The sequence below is a fragment of the Hevea brasiliensis genome, chromosome 14 (assembly GCF_030052815.1).
Source record: "Hevea brasiliensis isolate MT/VB/25A 57/8 chromosome 14, ASM3005281v1, whole genome shotgun sequence".
Classification (NCBI taxonomy): domain Eukaryota; kingdom Viridiplantae; phylum Streptophyta; class Magnoliopsida; order Malpighiales; family Euphorbiaceae; genus Hevea; species Hevea brasiliensis.
The window spans coordinates 73,043,487-73,066,331 of record NC_079506.1 but is presented as its reverse complement, the minus strand read 5'-3'; the positions used below and the strand labels follow the sequence as shown (position 1 = coordinate 73,066,331).

Sequence of the window (22,845 nt, the reverse complement as noted above, 5' to 3'; positions counted from 1 at the left end):
GTTAGTTTTCTCACTAAACTTTCCCAAGCTTAACCCCTTTTTTCTAACCCAAGTGAAGAGGGGTAGTACTAAAGACATCATCAGAGTGGTCAGCAAACTACGGAGTTTTAGCAAACTAAATATATGTATGACTTAAGGACCTTGTTAGTGGACATGTAATTATTAACAGTTTAGTTTACTGTGCTAGGCTTTAGTTTCATAATGAGCTATGTAATATGTCATCAACCTGAATGACCTTTATGTTTTTCTTTAAACTCTAAGCACTCTTTATGTTATATGTTTAAGAATGATGGCACCAGACTTTAGCACTCATTTATGTTGCAGAAAGGCTAAAATTTGGAGCTACTTTTAAATGAAATATTTTGTGCCATAGAACAAATGCTAAAGTGTAGTATTGTCTGAGTTGCTTTGAGTTATATATCAAAATGGAATAAGGTGATGTTTTTATCAGGTTTTTGGGCTTGCTATGCGCTTTAGCAGCTATAAGCTGACCGTTCCTAGAGCCGGTAACAGCCTCTAAGCTGGGTCATTACAATTCTAGTCCAAATTATTTTTTAGGCTTCCAATTATCCTATGTGCTTCACTGCACAAGAATTTCAAAGCTTCAACAATATTAGTATGATGCATGATAGGAATTAACAAAATTCAAGAATGAGTTTAATATTCCCATAAAAGTGTTATGGAAAGTCAATCACTATGTTATGGAAAGTCAATCACTATATTATTTCTCTGTATATTTTGTATTCTGTATTCCAATTTATGATTTCTTATTTAGGATTTCTTCCTAATTAGTAGAACACAATTATAGGAATCAATTGTATATATATACCCATGTATAGATTAATTGAAATCAATGAGAATCATCTCTTTCTACATGGTATCAGAGCAGGTCATCAATTTAGGGTGACTATTTGTTCTCACTATCCAGCTCAGGAGAGACCTTGGCCGCCGACCGGCCGTTTCGACCCCGATCAACATCGCCGGCGTCGCTTCAACCCCCTCATTCCACCACTGTGTGCTGTTGCCTGATCCAGTACACCATTAAAGGACTTCTGAGGTTTGGCTCTCAAATCCTATTTCGGTATTTGCTTGATTTGTGATTTTGGGTTATTTTGCTGCTATAAGCACTTTGGATTAGCGTTTCGGTTAGTTTTCTTTGTCTCAACAAATGGCAGACAATAAGAATGTTATTTCTGATATGATTCCGGTGATGACTAAGATCACGGAATACAAACTTAATGGTTTGAATTACCTGGAGTGGAGTAAGACTGTTAGGGTCTATTTGCGTAGTTTTGATAAGGATGATCACCTTACTAAAGATCCTCCCACTGATGATACACGACAAACTTGGCTAAGGGAGGATGCTCGGTTGTTTTTGCAGCTTCGTAACTCGATTCACAGTGAGGTAATTAGTTTAATTAATCACTGTGAATTTGTTAAGGAATTGATGGATTACTTAGATTTTCTCAGATTCGTAAAGGGAATATCTCCGTATTTATGATGTTTGTAAGGCATTCTACCGTCTTGAGAAGAGGATAAGTCTCTCACGGCTTATTTTATGGAGTTTAAACGGGTATAAGAGGAACTTAATGAATTGTAGCCTTTAGTGCTGATGTGAAAGTTCATGAGCCCAACGGAGCAACTGTTATGAGTTTTCTTGTGCTTTCCTTCAGAGTATGAGACTGCTAAATCTCAGATTCTCTCCAGTTCTGAGATTTCCTCTTTGCATGAAACGTTCACACGGGTCCTTCGTACAGAGAGTACTCAATCTTCACAGCCTGCCAGTAGTGCTCTTATTAGCCGTAATCCAAATGGACAACAGGGTAATAGAAGAGGAAGTAGAGGAGGAATTACAGGCAACAGAAGTAATCAGCGTAATGGAGAGGCTAGTTCTAATCAGGACTCAAGAGGAGTCATTTGTTATTATTGCCATGAGCCTGGCCATACAAAATATAATTGTCCGCAACTTCAGAGGAAAAATCAGCGATCACAGATGGCAAATATGGCAGCAGAGAATTCTACAGTATCTTCCTCTGAGAAAACTATTTTGGTATCTGCAGAGGATTTTGCACAATTTTCCCAGTATCAGGCATCTCTAAAGCCTACCAGTTCCTCACATCGCGATCACTGAGTCAGGTAAATCCACTACATGCCTTGTGTCTTCTTCATCCAAATGGGTTATTGATTCTGGTGCGACAGATCACATGACAGGTAATTCTAGTCTTCTATCTGCTTTTCAGTCTAATCTCACTTCCTCTACTGTTACTTTAGCTGATGGTTCTACTTCTTGTGTCATGGGTTCTGGAACTGCGAACCCGACTTCGTCAATTTCTTTGTCTTCTGTTTTGTGTCTACCAAAATTCTCTTTTAATCTACTTTCTGTTAGTAAACTTACTCGTACCTTAAATTGTTCTGTTTCCTTTTTTCCTGACCAGTATTTGTTTCAGGATCTTACGACGAAGCAGATTATTGGTAGAGGACGCGAGTCAGGTGGTCTCTACATTCTGGAAAATCATGTACCACGGTCGCTTGTTTGCTCCAGTACCTTAACACCTCTTGAAGCTCATTGTAGATTAGGTCATCCTTCTTTGTCTATCATGAAGAAGCTGTGTCCTCAATTTCAGTCTTTATCAGTACTAGAATGTGGGTCGTGTCAGTTTGCAAAACATCATCGTTTGCCTTCTGTGTCTAGAGTCAATAAACGGGCTTCATCCCCTTTTGACTTAGTTCATTCTGATGTTTGGGGTCCTTGTTCTGTTACTTCTAAAACTGGATTTTGTTATTTTGTTACTTTTGTTGATGATTACTCTCGTGTTACTTGGTTACATTTAATGAAGAATCGTTCTGAGTTGTTTTCTATTTTTTGTGCCTTTTGTAATGAAATCAAAACTCAATTTAATATTCTGTACGCATATTAAGAAGTGACAATGCCAAAGAATACTTTTCAGCACAATTTCAGTCTTATATGACACAAAATGGCATTCTTCATCAGTCTTCCTGTGTAGATACTCCATCCAAAAATGGCGTGGCCGAAAGAAAAAATCGGCATCTTCTTGAGGTAACTCGTGCTCTTCTTTTTCAGATGAAAGTAACTAAACACTTTTGGGCGGATGCAGTTTCTACGGCATGTTTTTTTATCAATCGTATGCCGTCTTCTGTCCTTAATGGGGATATTCCTCATACTGCTTTGTTTCCTACAAAATCTTTGTTCCCTATTGAACCTCGTATTTTTTGTTGTACCTGTTTTGTGCGTGATGTTCGTCCACAGGTTACTAAATTGAATCCAAAATCTCTCAAATGTGTCTTCCTTGGGTACTCCCGACTCCAAAAAGGGTACCGTTGTTTCTCTCCTACTCTTAATCGTTATCTTGTTTCTGCAGATATCACATTTTTTGAGTCCACTCCATTTTTTCCTTTATCATCTGTGTATGAGAGTCAGGGGGAGGAGGATGATCTCTTAATATATACTGTCCAACCAATGTCTAGTCCTCTCCCACAGCCTGTTCCTTCTGTCTCTGGACCCATTCGACCTCCCGTTGTTCATGTTTATTCCAAGAGATTGGAGATTCCTGACTCAGATCCTCCACCAGCTACTTCGTTGGGAGATCCTGTACCTCATACTGATCATGATTCTGATCTAGACTTACCCATTGCTCTTCGTAAAGGTAAACGTTCATGTACTTACCCTATCTCTTCTTTTGTTTCTTATAATCAATTGTCTTCTTGTTCTCGGTGTTTTGTTACTTCTTTAGACTCTGTTCCTATCCCTAATACTGTTTGTGAGGCACTGTCTCATCCTGGCTGGTGTGATGCTATGAAAGAGGAAATTGAGGCTTTAGATGCTAATGGTACATGGAAACTATTGCCTTTGCCCACTGGTAAGAAAGCTATTAGTTGCAAATGGGTATTTACAGTAAAGGTAAATCCTGATGGTTCTGTGGCTAGGTTAAAAGCACGCCTTGTAGCAAAAGGATATGCTCAGACATATGGGGTTGATTACTCTGATACTTTTTCTCCTGTAGCTAAACTTACTTCTATTCGCTTGTTTATCTCTTTAGACTACATATGATTGGCCCTGCATCAATTGGATATCAAAAATGCTTTCCTTCATGGTGATCTTTAGGAGGAGGTGTATATGGAGCAACCACCTGGGTTTGTTGCTCAGGGGGAGTTGGGTAAAGTTTGTAGGCTTCGGAAGTCTCTTTATGGCTTGAAACAAAGTCCTAGGGCATGGTTTGGGAGATTCAAAGGAAGCAAGACAGAATTTGGTATGCAAAAGAGTAAGTGTGATCACTCAAGATTTTATAGGCAACTGAGGTCTGGTCTAATTCTCTTGGTAGTCTATGTGGATGACATTGTCATCACCGGGAGTGACTCTGCAGTATTTCATCTCTTAAAACCTTCCTCCAAACTCGCCTGGACCAAAGACTTGGGATTGTTAAAGTATTTCTTGGGTATCGAAGTTATGAGAAGTAAGAAGGGTATTTTCTTATCTCAAAGAAAATATGTCCTCGATCTATTGACAGAGACAGGGAAATTAGGTGCTAAGCCTTGTAGCGCACCAATGACTCCAACTTTACAACTGTTAGCAGGGGATAGTGAGCTTTTGAAAATCTAGAGAGATACAGGAGATTGGTAGGAAAATTGAACTACCTTACAGTCACTCGTCCTGACATTGCTTATGCCGTTAGTGTAGTAAGTCAGTTTATGTCTTCCCCAACTGTTGCTCATTGGGAAGCCTTGGAACAAATCTTGTGTTATCTGAAGGGCGCTCCAGGAAGAGATTTGCTATATGGTAATCATGGGCATTTGAATATTGAATGTTTTTCAGATGCCGACTGGGCTGGATCTAAGGTTGACAGGAGGTCAACTACTAGATATTGCGTTTTTATTTGAGGAAATTTGATGTCTTGGAGAAGCAAGAAGCAGAGTGTAGTTTCTCGATCTAGTGCTGAATCTGAATACAGAGCCATGGCACAATCAGTATGTGAGGTAATGTGGATACTTCAATTACTAGATGAGACAGGTTTTAAGACCTCCCTGCCTGCGAAATTGCGGTGTGATAATCAAGCTGCTCTTCATATTGCTTCTAATCCGGTGTTTCATGAGCGGACCAAACATATTGAGATTGATTGTCACTTTATTCGTGAAAAGATTCAACAACAGATCATCTCAACAGGACACATCAAAACTGGAGAGCAGTTACGATATATTTTCACAAAAGCTCTGAATGGAGCTAGGATTGACTACATTTGTAACAAGTTGGGCATGATTAACATCTATGCTCCAACTTGAGGGGGAGTGTTATGGAAAGTCAATCACTATATTATTTCTCTGTGTATTCTGTATTCTGTATCCCTATTTAGGATTTCTTATTTAGGATTTCTTCCTAATTAGTAGAACACAATTATAGGAATCAATTGTATATATATACCCATGTACAGATTAATTGAAATCAATGAGAATCATCTCTTTCTACAAGAACAAATGCTAAAGTGTAGTATTGTCTGAGTTGCTTTGAGTTATATATCAAAATGGAATAAGGTGATGTTTTTATCAGGTTTTTGGGCTTGCTATGCGCTTTAGCAGCTATAAGTCGACTGCCGTTCCTAGAGTAATGACCTCTAAGCTGGGTCATTACAATTCTAGTCCAAATTATTTTTTAGGCTTCCAAGTATCCTATGTGCTTCACTGAACAAGAATTTCAAAGCTTCAACAATATTAGCATGATGCATGATAGGAATTAACAAAATTCAAGAATGAGTTTAATATTCCCATAAAAGTAAGACTAGCATATTTCATTTCCCATTCCCACTAGGGATTCCATCTCCTTTGTGTAGGTTATTGGTAGAATTCATGAGACTTTCCTTAATTCAAGGAGAAAATTACTCCTTAATTTAGGGAATGAGTTGTCTCTATAATTCAAGGGATAAGAGTAATTTATAGAACGATATTATATGTATCTTCCATTATAACTATGAAGTTTTATGTATTATGTAAGACACAAAACACAAGTGAATAAAATGCAACCCTTTTGAGGTTTTGTGTTTATGGAATGTAGAATCTCCATAGCCAAACCACGTAAATCCTTCTCTTGCTACTTGTTGAAATAATGAGTTTGGGAGATCATCTGTATACATATGTTGTATTTATATACAAGTGAATAAATCTAAAGAAAGAATCCTAAATACACAAGGAAAGGTAATCCCATTTAGAAGGGAAGACCAAACATAAATAGGAAAGAATAAAAACCTATAATACAACACTATAAACAAGGAATATGCAAAATTAACAGGGTTCTAACACTCCCCCTCAAGTTGGTTCATATATATTGCACATGTCTAACTTGAAAACTAGAGTATGGAATAATTTGCTACTTAGACCATTGGTGAACACATCGGCCAATTGCTCCTTTGAAGACACATGAGACACTCAAAGATCCATCCACTATTTTTTCTTTATGAAGTGTTAGTCAATCTCTATATGCTTAATTCGATCATGCTGAACTGGATTGTGCACAATATTGTTAACAGCTTTGTTGTTACAAAATAAGGATAAATTATTTGTTTCTGACAACTTCATCTCTTCCATCAACTTTCATAACCACAATAGCTCATAGGTTCCTTGTATTATGACTCTATATTCTATCTCAGCACTAGATCTTGCTGTCACATTTTGCTTCTTACTTCTCCAAGTGACTAGATTCACGCTAACAAAGGTACAATAACCTGAGGTTGATCTTCTATCATCAAGGAATCCAATCCAATCTGCATCTGTAAAGGCTTTAATCTGGAGATGATCATGCTTTGGAAAAAAAAGTCCTTTTCCACCAGTTGATTTCAAATACCTCAAGATACGAAAGAATGTCTCTAAGTGAGATTCTCAAGAATCATGCATGTATTGACTGACTAGACTAACTGCATAGATATATCAGGTCTAGTATGTAGAGAAATTAGTTTCCCAACCAACCTCAGATATCTTCCTAAATTAACTAATTCTCCAACTCCTATTTGCAGCCTGTGATTAGTTTCAATATGAGATTCAGCAGTTTAACAGCCTAACATGCCAATTTCCTCTAGGAGATCCAATATGCACTTCCTTTGAAAAATGAAGATTCCTTTGTCTGATCTAACCACCTTTATTCCAATGAAATACTTTAATTTACCCAAGTCTTTAGTCTCAAATACATGGCCAAGAGCTCTCTTGAAGTGGCAATCTCTTCCTCGTCACCCCTGTCACAACTATATCATCAACATAAACAATAAGCAGTGTAATTATACCTCTACGATGTTTCATAAATAGGGTATAATCAGCATTGCTTTGATAGTATTCAAAGGAAATCATAGCCCTACTAAACCTATTAAACCATGCTCTAGGTAATTGCTTCATACCATATAATACCTTCTTTAAACTGCAGGCTTTTCCTTTGGTTTTTTCATCATCAAATCCTTGAGGAATTTCCATGTACACCTCCTCAAACCATTTTTTACATCAAACTGTTGCAGGTCCCATTCAAGATTTGCTACACATGACAACAAGATTATGATAGTATTCATTTTTGCAACAGGTGCCAAAATCTCTTGATAGTCCACCCCACAGGTCTTTTTGCTACTAATCTAGCTTTATATCTTTAAATGAAACCATCTATCCTATGCAATACTGTGAATACCCACTTGCATCCAAATGGTTTCTTCCCCACTAGAGGAGTAACAAGATCTCGTCTCATTTTTTACCAAAGCTTTCATCTCCTCTTCCATAGCTGCTCTCCATTTTGGATTATGATATGATCTCTCCTAATTCTGTGGGATAAAAATAAAAAGAAAAAAAAAAAAAAAAGAAGATATAACACAAAGGCCTCATAGGAGGGAGACAGTCATAGGAAACAAAATGGGATATAGGGTGTTTTGTACAATTCCTGACTCCTTTTCTAAAAGCAATAGGAAGATCAAGATTATTATCAGGTGAATCAAGGTGAGAGTGAGAATTGGAAGGGGACTCACAACATACCTCTTCAGGAATAGGATGTTCAGGAGCCAAATCCAGAGATTTTGACTGATCAAGCGTATCATGCTTAATGACTGTATCTGTATTTTCACAAGTATCAAGTTCTTAAATCCAACCTATTCAGTCTCTCTTTGGGCTAAGGAGTAACTAGTGGGTCCTTATCCTAAATACTCAGATTAGGTTCAAGTCTAATAAGCTCCCCCTTAAAAGGTATAGGTGTAGGGCGAGTAAACTCTTCCTTCTTATTCTTCCCTTGAAAAGGAGACTAGAAATAAGGTTCAGATTCTCTAAAGGTGATATACATGCTGACAAACTATTTCCTTGAAGGAGGATGATAATACTTATACCCCTTTTGAGTTCCAGAACAACCTACAAACACAAATTTCATAGCTCTAGGTTCTAATTTTCCAATATGTGACTTATGAACAAAACAAACACAACCAAGAAAACCGTTTCTTAAAATTCTTGAATTTCTACTTCCTTCTATTTCTCTTTCCTTTTTCTATGTTCGGTTTTCTTTTCTGTTCTTCTTCCTTTTTTCTTAATTTCTCTTTCTCGTATATTCTTCCTTTCTTGCGACTATCTTCACAATCTTTCGCAACAATTACATCTAAATTCTTATTCCCAATTTTCCAATTCTTGGGCTCTGTTAGGGTTTCTTTTCTCTATTCTTTCCTGAAGTTCTTGAAATTCTTGAAATCTTTATTTCTGCCTCAACTTTTCTTCCCTTGTCCCTATAATTTTCTTCTCTTAAAAGCAAAATTTTTCGACATCCGACCCAACCTTCTGCAAGATAATCATGGAAGAACAACCGTGGGAACAAAAGTTAAATAATAGAATTATGGAAATTGTCGATAGAGGATTAAAAGGGCAGGAAGAATTGCTATTACAAAAATTAGAGAAATATGAGAAGTCATTTCAAGAGAGAATGGACAAATTGGTTGAAGTAATTCAAGTGGCAAAGGAGAATGTTGCAATCTTCGATAATGAGGATCTAATTCTTGAAAAGTCAAGTGAAGAACAAGATGCCCTTGATGAACTTCCAATAAGAAAGACAAGTGCACTAACATGGAGCAGAGGCAGAATTTTATTTCTGATTTGTGTAATGCAAGAGAGGAATATGAGGAGGAGAAGAATGAAGATGGTGATGATTGGAAACTAGAGTTTGCTGTGGGGAATGCAGAAGTCAAACCCAAATTTCTTGCTACAAAAATTCTTAGGGATGTTCTTGAAAACCAAAAAGATAAAGGAGTTGCAAAAAGTGTGGATACTTTCAGCAAGTGGCAAAATTTTAGGAACCAAAATGGTGAGTCTAGCTGTTCGAATCCTATGAGTCTCATGGAAGATAAATAGGAAATATCAAGAAGCGAAAGGAAGAAAGCTCGGCCATCAAACAGTATTGTGAGCTAGAAGGAACAAGCGTAGGAAATTTGGAGAAGGAAAAAAAATTCACTTAAAAATTTTAATTCTTTTCTTTCTAGTTATTTTTGCTACAATATATGGTCATTTTCTGGATATGGAGGCAACATTTTTATAATAAAAATAGCAAGGAAATTACTCATATATGGGCATGTTTTCATCTACCAATTCAAGATTTTTGGTCTTTCCTCTCAGTGTTATAATGGCTGTAATTGTATAGTGAAGCGAGCAGAATAAGAAGATGCAGTTGAGCTGAGCTGATAGCTGAAAATTCAAGGGATTAACTGGCAAGCAAAAGATGCTATGTGGGATTCTCACATTCTTTTCAGTTTATGAGAAGGTGGCACCTCAAATTTATTTCAATGTCCAGCATTTTCTTCATCCTTGAGGACAATAATGACTTCAAGGAGTGAGGAATGTTATGAGTAAGCATCGGATGATATCCAAATGAGACTTGAGCAAGGGAACTGTTGTGTGTGTGTGTGTGTGTGTGTGTGTGTGTGTGTGTGTGTGTGTACTTGAAAAAATATAACAAAAGAAATCCATCAAAAGAAATATCAGAAGTATTTATAGTGAAAATGATAGCTTATGAAACATTGATCTAACGCCATGTGGGAAAATCCCAGATGGATAGGTTTTCTAGGTATCACAAAAGTAAGATGAAAGCCCAAAATGTCTTCAAATATATATTAATTGCATTCAACCCCATTAGCAAAGGTCAAGAGATTCAAATTCTCCCTAATCATCCCACAAATCAAGGGTTATTTTTTAGACTCTAAAACTAGTCCATAATTAATCCCTATGGTTATAGATAGTTATAATTAAACAATATGCCAGTTAAATATTCTAACTATTCTTCAAATTTTCCTAGGATGTGTTAAACAACTCAAGAATCAGTATGCAAAAGATGCAGAATCACTACAATTTTTTTTTATCACAAATACATTTATAAAAGAATAAACCATGAATTTTCAAAATGGAAGGGCCAACAGACAACACAAAGCATAGAGGTTACTTAAAAGTTTCTAGCATGCATCAAAAAGTTCCAAAGGTCAAGATACGGGAAGTATAATAGTGTGAAAACATACACTCAGCCTTGTCAACTCCCCATGATTTGCAAGGCGTAGAGCAAGTCCTCTTAACTCATAACCCTGCAAAGCTCCTTTTACAGAACCTGCAGCAGCTAACCTCTTGAGAGCTTCACAAGCAATGTCAGCCTGTGCAGTGGCGTCCGCAGCATCAATGAGGTCCAAAAACTCCTTTGCAAATTTCACAATTCCTTGAACAGCATCAACAATATTTTCCTTTTTTGCTGTTAAGTTAAGAATGTCATTCAAACCAAGACCAGTACCATCTTGCCCTACATCCCTGCTGTTGCTCATCGTAAGAAGGCACTGAAGTGCTCTTTTTAAATCATTGCTCTGCATGGCTAAGTCGAACTCCAACCTAAAGAAAAAGACTATATAATTAGATTTCCAACAAGAAAAGCATGCATTAGAATGCAACAATAAAGTGCTCTTAATGCACTTTAAAGGATGCAGATACAGCATGGGATTAGTTTAACTTTATTGATCATCAGAAGAACTTATAAGCATTTAACCCGACACATAAAAGATGTCTGATGTACCAACCAACAATGCAATTGTGTATGCTTGCATGCAGACATGCTCACAAGCACACATGTAAAATGCATCTTATGGACACAAATTTGTATGCGAAGACAAATTTTCCTAGAAAGAATACCATCAACAGGTTTGAACCACCAACATAAAAAGAAGCCATGTGCAATGCGATTCTAAATCAGTGGAGAAACTAAAATTATGCACAGGAGACCTCTTAGATATTCCAGGCAAATGAAGAGCTTCAGTAGCATAGCCCATCCCCAGCATGAATTGTGCCAAATCATCATGATGTTCTCTACCAAGCCTGCTTGCCCTGTGTAAGAAAGTGCATCAACAATAGAAAAAAGGTTATGTAAGCTTTTTTTTTTTTTTTTTTTTTTGAGATGATACATAAAGTAATACCAGTTCTTGTAGTAACATAAGATGAGAAAGGTGAAAGAGTAAAGTACCATTTAACAGCACTAACAGCATCTCCATAAGCAGCAAGACACCGACAACGAATACCAGGATGACTTAGGGATAAGGCATGCGCGCACATATATCTATCAAAAAAGAACTTGTTTCGTATCAATTTTTCTTGCAATACATAGTAAGGCATGATAAATTTGCAAAAATTAAAATAAAATAAAAAAAAGTTAAAGACAAATGAAGAGAGGAACTCCCTCATTTCAAAATGAAAAAGAAGCTGTGTTTCAAGCTCTACATAAGCTTTAGTACTTTTGCACAAAATACATGTAAATTGTCATTATGAAGAAACTAGTAAACTTGTTATTTGTCTTGATGAGCTGGTAACGATAATTTCCTATCATCAACTAGATAGAGAAAAAAAAAAAAAAAAACCCACCAATAACCAGCCAAAACATAATAATCTTTTTAGCTGAGACATTTGTATACTCCAATAAACTTTATAGAAATGAAGAGGCAAACTATGAGATGTAGGGGAAAGAATTAACTTCAGGCATGATGATCAAACTTTAACACTTGAAACTAATATTGTTTGCAGGTAAATGATAAAGAAAGATGAGAGTAGAAACAACAATTTTATCTTCTTTCCTTAATACAAAATATAATACGACTTTGAACAAATATCATCTGATTACCTATCAATAAGCCAAAGAACCCCATGTCTTACACCCACCACTACTAGAGGTCCAACAGGTCGTTTCTGCTCACTAGGAAAACGAGTAACTGCCACAGACACCCCTCCACCACCAACTGCTATCTCACTAACCCTTTTCTCTTCCATCTCCTTTGGCATTGCCAAATCACCATCATCAACTTTTGTCTGCTTTGGCAATGTCAAGAAAGGTGGCACAGAAGGAACATGCTGAAAAGAAGCTAAACGAACCACCTGCAAAGAAAACGCATTGATTCAGATAAGGGAGAAGGTGATAAATTCTTCAATCCAGATCTATTTATGATATTTTAAGCCCAGAAAATTATAAAAATAAATATATAAGTACATAACTAAAAGAATTTAGCACTAGATCTCTTGCTGCCAAAATATACATTAAAGCAAACAAATTCAACTCAAGTAATTAAACCATTACCCCAACTAAACTCAGTCAGCATTGACAGATCTTTACACAATTCCTAGTTTGACTTTCATCTTATATCAAAGTATTTAAACAATTCCTAGATTTTTAAGGACTACTGGTCCATGGAGAAGAATCTGAATTTTAATATATTCTCACAACAATTGAATACATATTTATATATACTTAATACAGTTGAAATCACAGGCCAAGAAGTGTGCATTAATAAATGGGCAAGGAAAATAGCCTAATCCATTTTTTGCCAACATTTATACGCCCATGCCCTTTAATTTTCTTGTACACTATCGATGTAAGACATACTCCACCACCACACACCCCCCCCCCCCCCCCCCCCCCGCCCCCAACCCAAAAAATAAAAAGGTGCAATGGGTGACCCATACTTGGGTCTGGCTCTCCTCTTGGCTGCAGTGATAAATCAAAAAATAAAAATAAAAATAAAAGAAAGGTAGCTAAACACTTAGGACTTTAAAAAGAACAGAAGCCACATTAGGCTATTTAAAAAAAGAAAGAAAGAAAGAAAGAAAGAAGAAGAAAAATATGATGATGATGATGATGATGATTATGATGATGCATCTTCCTGCAGACAATGCCCAGCTAATAAAGCTCTATATGGTGCATATCAAATGTTTCATCCAATTTGTTCCATTATGGACATAACATGAAATCCCATGTCATTTTTTTTAACCCTCATTCAAACCTCTATTTTACCCTATCCCTCCTGTGAATCAAATAAATAATGTCTATCAGTATCAACAAGCACAAAGTATACTATGAATTCTCAACCTGTAGCATAGGTGGCCTTAGTTTTATTCTCTCTTGTGTAGAAGTTTGTGGACCTTCTACTGTGATTAGGGCTAACTCTCCATGTTCAACGACTGCTCTGGCCTGTGCCTCTTTCATTCTCATCTCTTCTTTCATTCTTCTTGTTTCTATATCAATCGCTGCAACTCCAGCATCCACAAAAACACATCTGGAAAATTGTTGAATGTTAGATATTTATTATACATTTCTTCTTTTTCCTTCTTCTTCAATTATTCTTTTTTAAAATAAAAATTCCAAGAACAGTAAATGATAATAATTACTAAAGGGAACCATGCCCATACACAAAATCTATATCTTCAGGAAAAAGAAAAAGAACAGGAAAAAAGGAGACTGAATAATCAAGGAGCATCAAGATAAACAATCAAAGAACACCAATGCCTAAAGAATAAAGTTTCAAGAACACTAAGAACTAAGAAAAAGCTGTGGCAGCTGAATACATGATGGAAGGCAACTTGACAGAACTGCAGTTGTTGTTACATGGCCCTCTTTGGAATCCAATCACTCGGAAGAATATAAATTTCACTTCAAATTAAGTTTTTCCTCAGCCAGCCACTACGAATCGCAAATGTATTTTCCAAAGGCCGATAAGCCAGGGAAGGAGGAGAGAATGCAGTTAGCTAGCTTCAGTTGCTTCCAGCAGAATTTTCATAAGACCTTTGCCCTATAAAACTGAGGTTAACTGATTCTTTTTTCCTTTTTTTTTTCAAATATTCTAGTAAGCAAAGCTTCATCAGAAGATAAACTTATAGAATAAGAAGAAGAACAATACTTATCCAAGAGTAACATAACATATAAATGTTGACCTTGAAAATTCTAGCACCAGTCCCCATCTAGACACACCACAGTGCCACAATTACAATCCCTAAGAAAATTTCTTTCCTTTTTTCTATTAACTTGTTGAGTGGTAATGAAAAAATGCTAAGAATGAAGTAAGAAAATATAACTAGGCACTAACCAAATTGCAATTATCTACTTTAAAATATATATATATATATATATATATATATATATATATATATCATTAGAAAATTGATATCGATTGAGAAAATTACTTCTAAAATAGCGAATTCACTTAAACTTTTGTATCGAATTCTTATGAAATTACTGCATAGCAATTGGCATTGAAAAAAAAATCAATGATCTAATCATTTTGAAATCACTAAAGAATGAGTGAAACAATATACATATGTAAAGGAAAATAGAAAGAATTTTATGCAATTTTTTTATGTAATTTTAGGCACTTTTAGTAAATGTATACCTCACATTCCCCAAGAGGATGGTGCTCTTTACACCTGGAGCACCTTGAGTCATACTTATTTCAACCTCATAATTGTTCAGCTTCTTCAGAGAAAAATACAAAGCATGATAAGTTAGAGAAATGGGCATTGAACTCCAAGAGAAATTCATGATGTGACCACATTTTTCAGAATTCTATTATTGAACTGTATTACAAAATGACTGGGAGGATATGAAATAGATACTATAAAGGTTGTTCAACGAATAAAATAAAAATCCACTTATTTAGGTTATTGGGCATGGAAGAAGAAAAGTTTCATCTAAAAGCTAGTTGCAGTAAACTGACTTATCAACCAACTTGACTTGCTCAGACTAAACAGGACTAGAGCTAGAAACAAGCCTTAAAGAACTCTACTTCTCACAAGACCATTATGAAAAGCGTTTAAAAGTTGAAAGGACTAAACAAGCTCACAAGCAAAAATACATCCACCAGTAGATTATTGTTGAAGCACCTAAACCATATCTGTACCTAATCTAAAACTACTTATGGCTCCAAAAGACTCTTGGACCCTATACATGAAGTGGCTGTTTATCAACTAATGCCAACCAATTCCCAAGACCCAAGTGTGGCAAAATAAATAAGAATTTATAGACACTGTCAACTGAAGAACTTTCTCATAGAGCTTTTACTATTACCTGAGTTTTTACTGACCTAGAATGAAGAAAACAGGAATCAAAAGGGTTAATAACCTGATTTTAACACCAACATGGGGCCAGGCACTAGAAACCAGAAAATGGAATCCTATTCCTGAATTCCTGATAACCTACTAATGCATTACTGTACCAGAGGCCCTACTGAGTACTAATCTACAATAGCACCAGAACAACTATTAGCATAATCTTCCTCCAAAATTGATTGAATATACAAAATTCAATCCATAATTCCATCTACCTTGAAGAAATTTTATTTACTGTGTCAATTTCCCACTGTATACAGCATAAAAATCACGAAATCAGTCACCTAATGCTACATTGGTGCAAGATGAAGTTGTCCAAAATTGTTATGCACATAATATTGTCCTTATCTTCATATTTATAAATGCTCCACTGCATGGAATATAAGCAATCATATTTCAAGTCACCAGCCAAGTTGAAACTGATATATTGTCATATATTTGATGTTTCTTCCTTTAATTATCTGGATCTCCACTGCAAATCAACAGGTAATTGTTTCAAGCTCCATTTTTCCTTTGAGTGGATATATGGAATACACTATTATGATCCAGAGAAATATGAATAACAACTAAGCTTGGTCAAACTTATTATTTCCCTCAAACAACAAGCAATACTAATTTAGGTTTGAATTCCTAATCAGAGATATAAGAAAAATCTAGCGTCTTCTAAATAAACCAGGAGTCCAACTTAAAAAAAAAAGTAAAATAAAAATAATAATAAAAGAAAAAGACAAATCATTAATCAATAACAAAAACTTACTCAATAGTAGTTGGTGTAGCCACAAAAAGCTGTCTCCGGTGCCAAACAGCTCCTGTAGCGTAGGGAATTGCAACATCTCCCAGATATCGATATTGAGGCCGCAAAGAAGATATGACAATATACTGCTGATAGGCAAAAGCACAATACTCAACTGTTTGATCCCATGCAGTCCATTCTGGCTGAGGAAGCAGACCACCCACAGGTTCAAAAGTTTCCCAACTGCAAATTGTAACTTTAATCAAGCATTAAAAAGGTTCAAAAGGACTTAGATCTTATTTACCCTAAGGTAAAAGGAAAAAATTAATTAATCTACTTGGAGACAAATTACTAAATGCTGCACTTAGCAGCAGTCGCACTTTCATATTCAATACACAATTAATGTATGTTAGAAACCTAATGGCACAACACTTACACAACGAAGCAACCTAAGGAAAATGTGACTTGTACATACTTGAAAAGGTAGTATTATTAAGTGCTTATTGGTGTCCCAATCTCTTGTAATTAACAACAGAAAAGTACTACGACCCTCACCTATACAACTGAAAGTTTTGAGGGGCTGCCTCAGCAGGAGATCTCTGAGAAGAAAATCCATCATCAAAAGAGCTAAATGAAGAACCAGCACTACTTCCAAATCCTGACAATGGCATAGATTGAATTGTGGATATAGCTGTTGCTGCAACAGGGCTAATCCTCCGGGAAGTTCTATAGGCCACACCTAGTAGTGCCCCCCCATGCAAGCCAATGACCTAGAAGAGATCATATTCAGTTAAAGGACAACTTTACTCAAGGGAAGAACAATAATGAACAATCTTTGCTTCAAATTATAATGGAGCCTGCAGAAAAATCAATGAGACATACAACATGAAGTACATATGATTTTCCAATGTCGCCCGTGGTGTTCTGAAACATTTTAATTATTAACAAATGATAAAAGTAAATTCAGTAAAATTATCAAGAGGCATCATGGAACTGTTGCTTCACTGCAAAACATCTATAAATTTTATTATAGGAAATTCTGAATATAAAGTGTCAATTCCATTTGTATTTACTTTTTGGGATTACTGTGAAAAACTGGGAAATTTTTGAATGGGAATAAGGTCCACTTTGCACTCTTATCTTGACAGGAAGGCAAAATGCAAAAGTTGAGTCAATTAGACCCTAGAATTGGCCAATTAGGTCAATTTGCCACAAATTTGGGCTGTGCAGAACCCGCTTCACAGAAAGAATAAAACCGTATTTTGGCATTTCACGATTTAATCCTTGAAGTTTATAAAAAGCTACAAATTGGTCCTCTCTATGTGTTCTCTCTCTACTCTTTGTTCCTTACCACTCCATCTCTCCTTGCATCCCAAAAAAACCACAACAATGGTGGAAAACAAAATTCAGTCGAAAATTAAAATAAAAAATCTCCATCAGTTTATTTTTGCCTCTCTCAATCTCATGTCAAAATTGAAAAACAACATCAACAAATCGAACAAACATTCAACATTCCAACATCAAAAACTCCCTTTTTTTAATAATTTCTTTGGAAAAAATAGTTTTAAAAAATATTCTTGAAAAAATATAAGGACTTACTTAAATACTTCAAGGACTAAATAGTAATTTACCTAAGGTTTATAATGTAATTTACCATCTAAATTCCGTCTCCTCATGCACTTGCAATGCATTTTGTGGAAAATTGACCCAATTTGCCAATTTCAGGGTCTAAATACCCAATTTTTGCATTTTGTGTTAAATTGAACCTTGTTGCCAAAATGAAGGGGCAAATTGAACCTTTATCCATTTTGTATGTGATGCAGATACAATAGCAATTCAGCAGATATTAACACAAACAGCGACTGCCAATGTAAAAAGATTAAGAATGCGACAAATAAGTCATAAGCCTGAATCCTATTGCATTTGATTGCAGGAACAATTTCACAAAAAATGAACATAGATTAAGTGCCACTCAAATCCACTATGGAACAAGAGAGAGACATCAATTACCGGTTCAGAACGACTTCCAACGGATCTCATCAGGATATTTGATGTACCATCATCAAGCAAGATACGAACTTGCACACTGGCAGCAGAAGCAGCACTAGCTGCAGCTGCTGCTGCTTGTGCTGCAGCTGCAGCTGCTTCCTTCGCTTTCCTTGAGGAAACCCCCTTGGGAATTATAGGAATTCTAGGAGCTAATGCAGATTCCAGTATGGCAAATCTATCACGACAGGTATCCCAAGCCAGAAGCCTTGCACTGCCTGAATCTACGATGGTCCAATCACTAACCTTGTATATAGAGAAGTAAGGAATATCAGGCCACACAATTGCGAGATATCTGCAAACAACATTTGTGGTTAGAAAGCAACTCCACTGCCACGATGATTTCCAGCTACAAAGTAGGAATGCCAAACCCACTAATGGAAGAATAAAAGATGACAAAGCATCCCAGCAGCCCCAGCTGAAAAATCTAAATGCAAGAAGCTAAGACATGCAGAAAAACAGCACAAGTAGATCCACTTTTATAGCCACCACTATTTATGTCCTAATCAGCTATCTTGCATATCCGATTTGCAACATCCCGGTGGATATCTACTATATCCTGGAGCAGATTGATAAGCTGTTCTTTATCAAATGGTTCAAAAAAATTTCTCTACAAAAATTATGACAAAGATGATAAACCCATAAAGAAGTTTCTAGAACCATTCATCAAAGAACAACTTATCAATTTACTCCAGGCTGCAATAGATACCGAGCTTGGCTAGATTTATATTAGAGGCAAATAAAGTCAAGTCCCTTTTGCTCTATTTTTAAAAATTAAAAGGCTTATATGATCTATTTTTAAAATTTAAAGGGCTTATTTGTTTGTTAAGGACTTATTTGATCTATTTTTAAAATTTAAAGGACTTATTTGATCCTTTTTAAAATTTGAAAGGCTTGTTCAAATCTCAAAAAAGTTTAAGGACTTGTATAACTATTGGCTCATACTTTAAGGGCCACAATAGGCCTTTTGCAAAGGAGGAAAAATAAATAAATAAATGCAACTTCATACATCTCTAAAACATCAATAAGAATAATTAGCTGAAAACTATAAAATGTCATATCAAAAGTTATTTAGAACCATTAATAGTCCACTTTCATAGCTGCCTGCTAATTGCATAAACAATGATGATGTCTGCAGTTCATATTTCTAAATAACAAATAAGAAATAATAAACAAATCACTGCAAAAGTATGTCCATGTCTAATACATCAATAGCATTAAAGAAAAGAAACTTACTTTCCTGAACTGCTTACAGAAAGAACACAATATGAATCATGTGGAACAGGTGTACTAATGTGCTTCTTAATCTGCTTGACATGCAATGTTTCAGCTGAGTCTCCCTTGTACTTTCCTGTTTCAGATAAGGAACCATTGCTACCAAGAGAGAGATTTGCTGTGTTGGACAATTGAAAGTTTAGTAGATTCAATTCCCTTTCGACTACATAGACAGCTGAATGCTCCCTATTTCCTGATGGCGTTGGCAGAGGAGCTACAGCTGGGAGAGACATGGCATCAAACTCACTAATAATAACACCAATATTGGTTCCAGTAGCAACAAGGTGAGGCTGCAAAGGATGTGCAACCATACAATAAACCTGCAATGTGGACAACCTATGCATATCAAACATTTTTATTCTTTTGGTCCAAGATATCGTTATACATTCAACAAAGCACGGGAAAAAAAATTACAGGTAAAGAAGCATGATTTAATGAGATACAATTGCCTTCATTACAAACAAACATGCAAAAGACTACTAGTAGTCAAATGCTAAACTGTAACACATACTGAATTGTAAAACATTAAGATTTCCAGCATTCTAGAGTTAGTTTGGAGGCAAGAGTGTATATCAAACCAAATACTAGTGTGAACCAGGCACGACAAGAAAAAATACAGGTTTGCATCATAAAAGTAAAATTGCCCATGCCATTGCTATGCACTTACCATTATAGGATTTTTTTTTTTTTAACAAATATTATTTAATTACCAAAAAAAATTGACAGGTAAATTTTGTTCATGCAGTGATAACTGTCACATGGTTGCATTTCACTATCGGTTTGTTAAGCACCATTGTTTACCTTCTACACCTAGAGTCAATAAACGGGCTTCGTCCCCTTTTGAGTTAATTCATTCTGATATATGAGGTCCTAGTTTTATTACTTCTAAAACTGGTTTCAAGTATTTTGTTACATTTGTTGATGATTATTCTCGTGTTACTTGATTATTTTTAATGAAGAATCGTTCGAAATTGTTTTCTATTTTTTGTGCCTTTTGTGCCGAGATTCAAACTCAATTGAATACTTATGTGAGTATATTGAGAAGTTATAATGCTAAGGAATATCTTTCTGGCAATTTTCAAGCCTATATGTCAAAAAAGGGTATTCTTCATCAAACATCTTGTTTTGATATTCCATCCCAAAATGGAGTTGCTGAAAGAAAAAATAGACATCTTCTTGAGGTGGCACAGGCACTCCTTTTTCAAATGAAGGTCCCTCAACAATTTTGGGATGATGTAGTTTCTACATCTTGTTTTCTGATTAATCATATGCCATCATCTGTACTTAACGGTGACATTCCTTATACCATTTGGTTTTCTTCTAAATCTTTGTTTCCTATTAAACCTCGTATCTTTAGTAGTACTTGTTTTGTAAGAGATGTTCATCCACAGGTTACTAAACTGAGTCGAACTAAACTGAATCCTAAGTCTATTAGGTGTCTCTTTCTTGGCTATTCTCGACTTCAAAAAGGGTATAAATGTTTTTCTCCAACCCTTAATCGTTATATTGTGTCTGCTGATGTTACCCTTTTTGAATCTACTCCATTATTTCCTCTCTCTCCTACTTATGAGAGTCACAAGGAGGAAGATCTGTTAGTCTATTCTGCCCATCCAGTGTCAAGTCCTCAGCCAAGTCCTCAGAATCCTCCTGCACCAGCACCTACTCAACCTCATCGTCCACCTGTTGTTCATGTTTATTCCAGGAGATTAGAGACTCTTGACTCAGATCCTCCACCAGCTTCTTCGTCAGAAGATCCAATTTCATCCACTGCTCCTCAATCTGACTTAGATCTTTCCATTCTCTTCGCAAAGGTAAGCGTCAATGTACTTATCCCATCTCTTCCTTTGTATGTTATTTAAGAAAAATTTAAAAATATAAACAGAATAAGGTGAAAGCAAGTATGTCCCTTTTGTCCTATGAATAGGGAGAGTCCTAATACCAAGTAAATACTATCTAATCGGATAGTTCCATCTTACGAGGTAGTTTGCTATGGCTTTCAGCTATTGTGATAGTTTAGCTCCAGGTCTAATTTTCTAAAGCCACAGGTTCCCAAATCGTCCCTACTATAAACAGTAGAGCCTCATTCCACCACCATGATACTAACGGGAGAATTCCACGAGTATCACAGTAGATGGAACAAGTTTCAATCTGAGCAAAAGCTTTCACGGATACTAACAGGGTAAAACCCACGGGTACTGCTACATGACTCCCTTCTATTTCCTAAAAGGGTAAGAAAGCACGGGTATAGGGCTGAAGTGTGTGAGGACATCGTGTAAGTGATTAGTGTGTGAAGGGACATATTTACCTCTTTCCAGTACCGGGGGGAATTTAGACGAAAATTGCTATAACAAATAAGATAACCAAAAGAAGCAAAATGGTTAGAAATGATAACAATAATCAATATATTAAGACTTTCGAATTTTGTAAGTCAAGCCCCCTAATTACTGTTTTAATGTACATAAGCATAAAATTAAATATGCTTTTGGACCTCTAAACCAGGGTTAAGGTGAAAAATTCCCAGTGGAGTCGCCAAGCTGTCGCAAGGGTTTTGCGGTAGCCGGGCGAATTGTCACCTAAGTGGGAAAAATGATGAGACGCCACTTTAATTTTGAGGGAAATTAAAGAAAACCATTTTTTAAAAATTAAAATCCACTTTGAAAACAGAGATTTTAGATTCGGAGTCCATATACGGGTGGGGGCACTATTTCCATTCCTTAAATTGTTGTTGAGGCATTGTCCCACTCTGGCCAGCGTGCCGCAATGGAAGAAGAAATTGTGGCTTTAGATACTAATGGTACTTCAAAATTGATTCATCTGCCTCCAAATAAGAAAGCTATTGGATGTAAATGGATTTTTATAGTGAAAATGAAACCTGATGGTATTGTGGCTCATCTCAAGGCTCGCCTTGTAGCTAAAGGATATGCCCAGACTTATGGAACTGACTACTCTGACACTTTCTCTCCTATTGCTAAACTAGCTTCTGTTCGCTTATTTGTTTCCTTAGCAGCTAGATATAATTAGCCTTTACATCAGTTGGATATCAAAATGCTTTCCTTCATGGTGATCTCCAGGAGGAAGTTTCTATGGAGCAACCACCAGGTTTTGTTGCTCAAAGGAAGTTAGGCAAAGTTTGTAGGCTTCAAAAATCCCTTTATAGCTTAAAACAGAGTCCTCGAGCTTGGTTTGGCAAGTTCAATAAGCTAGTTCAGCCGTTTGGTACACAAAAGAGCAAGTCTAATCATTCGATATTTTTTAGACATTCTAGAGCTGGACTAATCTTACTTATAATATATGTTGATGATATTGTCATTACTGGAAATAACTCTGCAGACATTTCTTCACTCAAGTCATTTCTTCATACTCAGTTTCAAACAAAAGATTTGGGTTTATTGAAA

The 22,845-nt window shown here is 36.0% G+C and overlaps 1 protein-coding gene across 1 annotated transcript in view; it reads right to left on the bottom strand.

Moving 5' to 3' along the window:
• The window catches only part of LOC131169135 (uncharacterized), a 44,479-nt gene that overhangs the window by 3,226 nt on the left and 18,408 nt on the right, over positions 1-22,845 (bottom strand). Inside the window, exons 11-19 of the mRNA XM_058135830.1 lie at positions 19,412-19,770; positions 18,140-18,470; positions 16,685-16,899; positions 16,154-16,372; positions 13,385-13,571; positions 12,146-12,396; positions 11,495-11,587; positions 11,257-11,358; positions 10,512-10,869 (exon numbers count right to left, since the gene is read on the bottom strand). Of these exons, the coding sequence (XP_057991813.1) occupies positions 10,512-10,869; positions 11,257-11,358; positions 11,495-11,587; positions 12,146-12,396; positions 13,385-13,571; positions 16,154-16,372; positions 16,685-16,899; positions 18,140-18,470; positions 19,412-19,770 (2,115 nt within the window). The remainder of the gene's footprint in view (positions 1-10,511; positions 10,870-11,256; positions 11,359-11,494; positions 11,588-12,145; positions 12,397-13,384; positions 13,572-16,153; positions 16,373-16,684; positions 16,900-18,139; positions 18,471-19,411; positions 19,771-22,845) is intronic.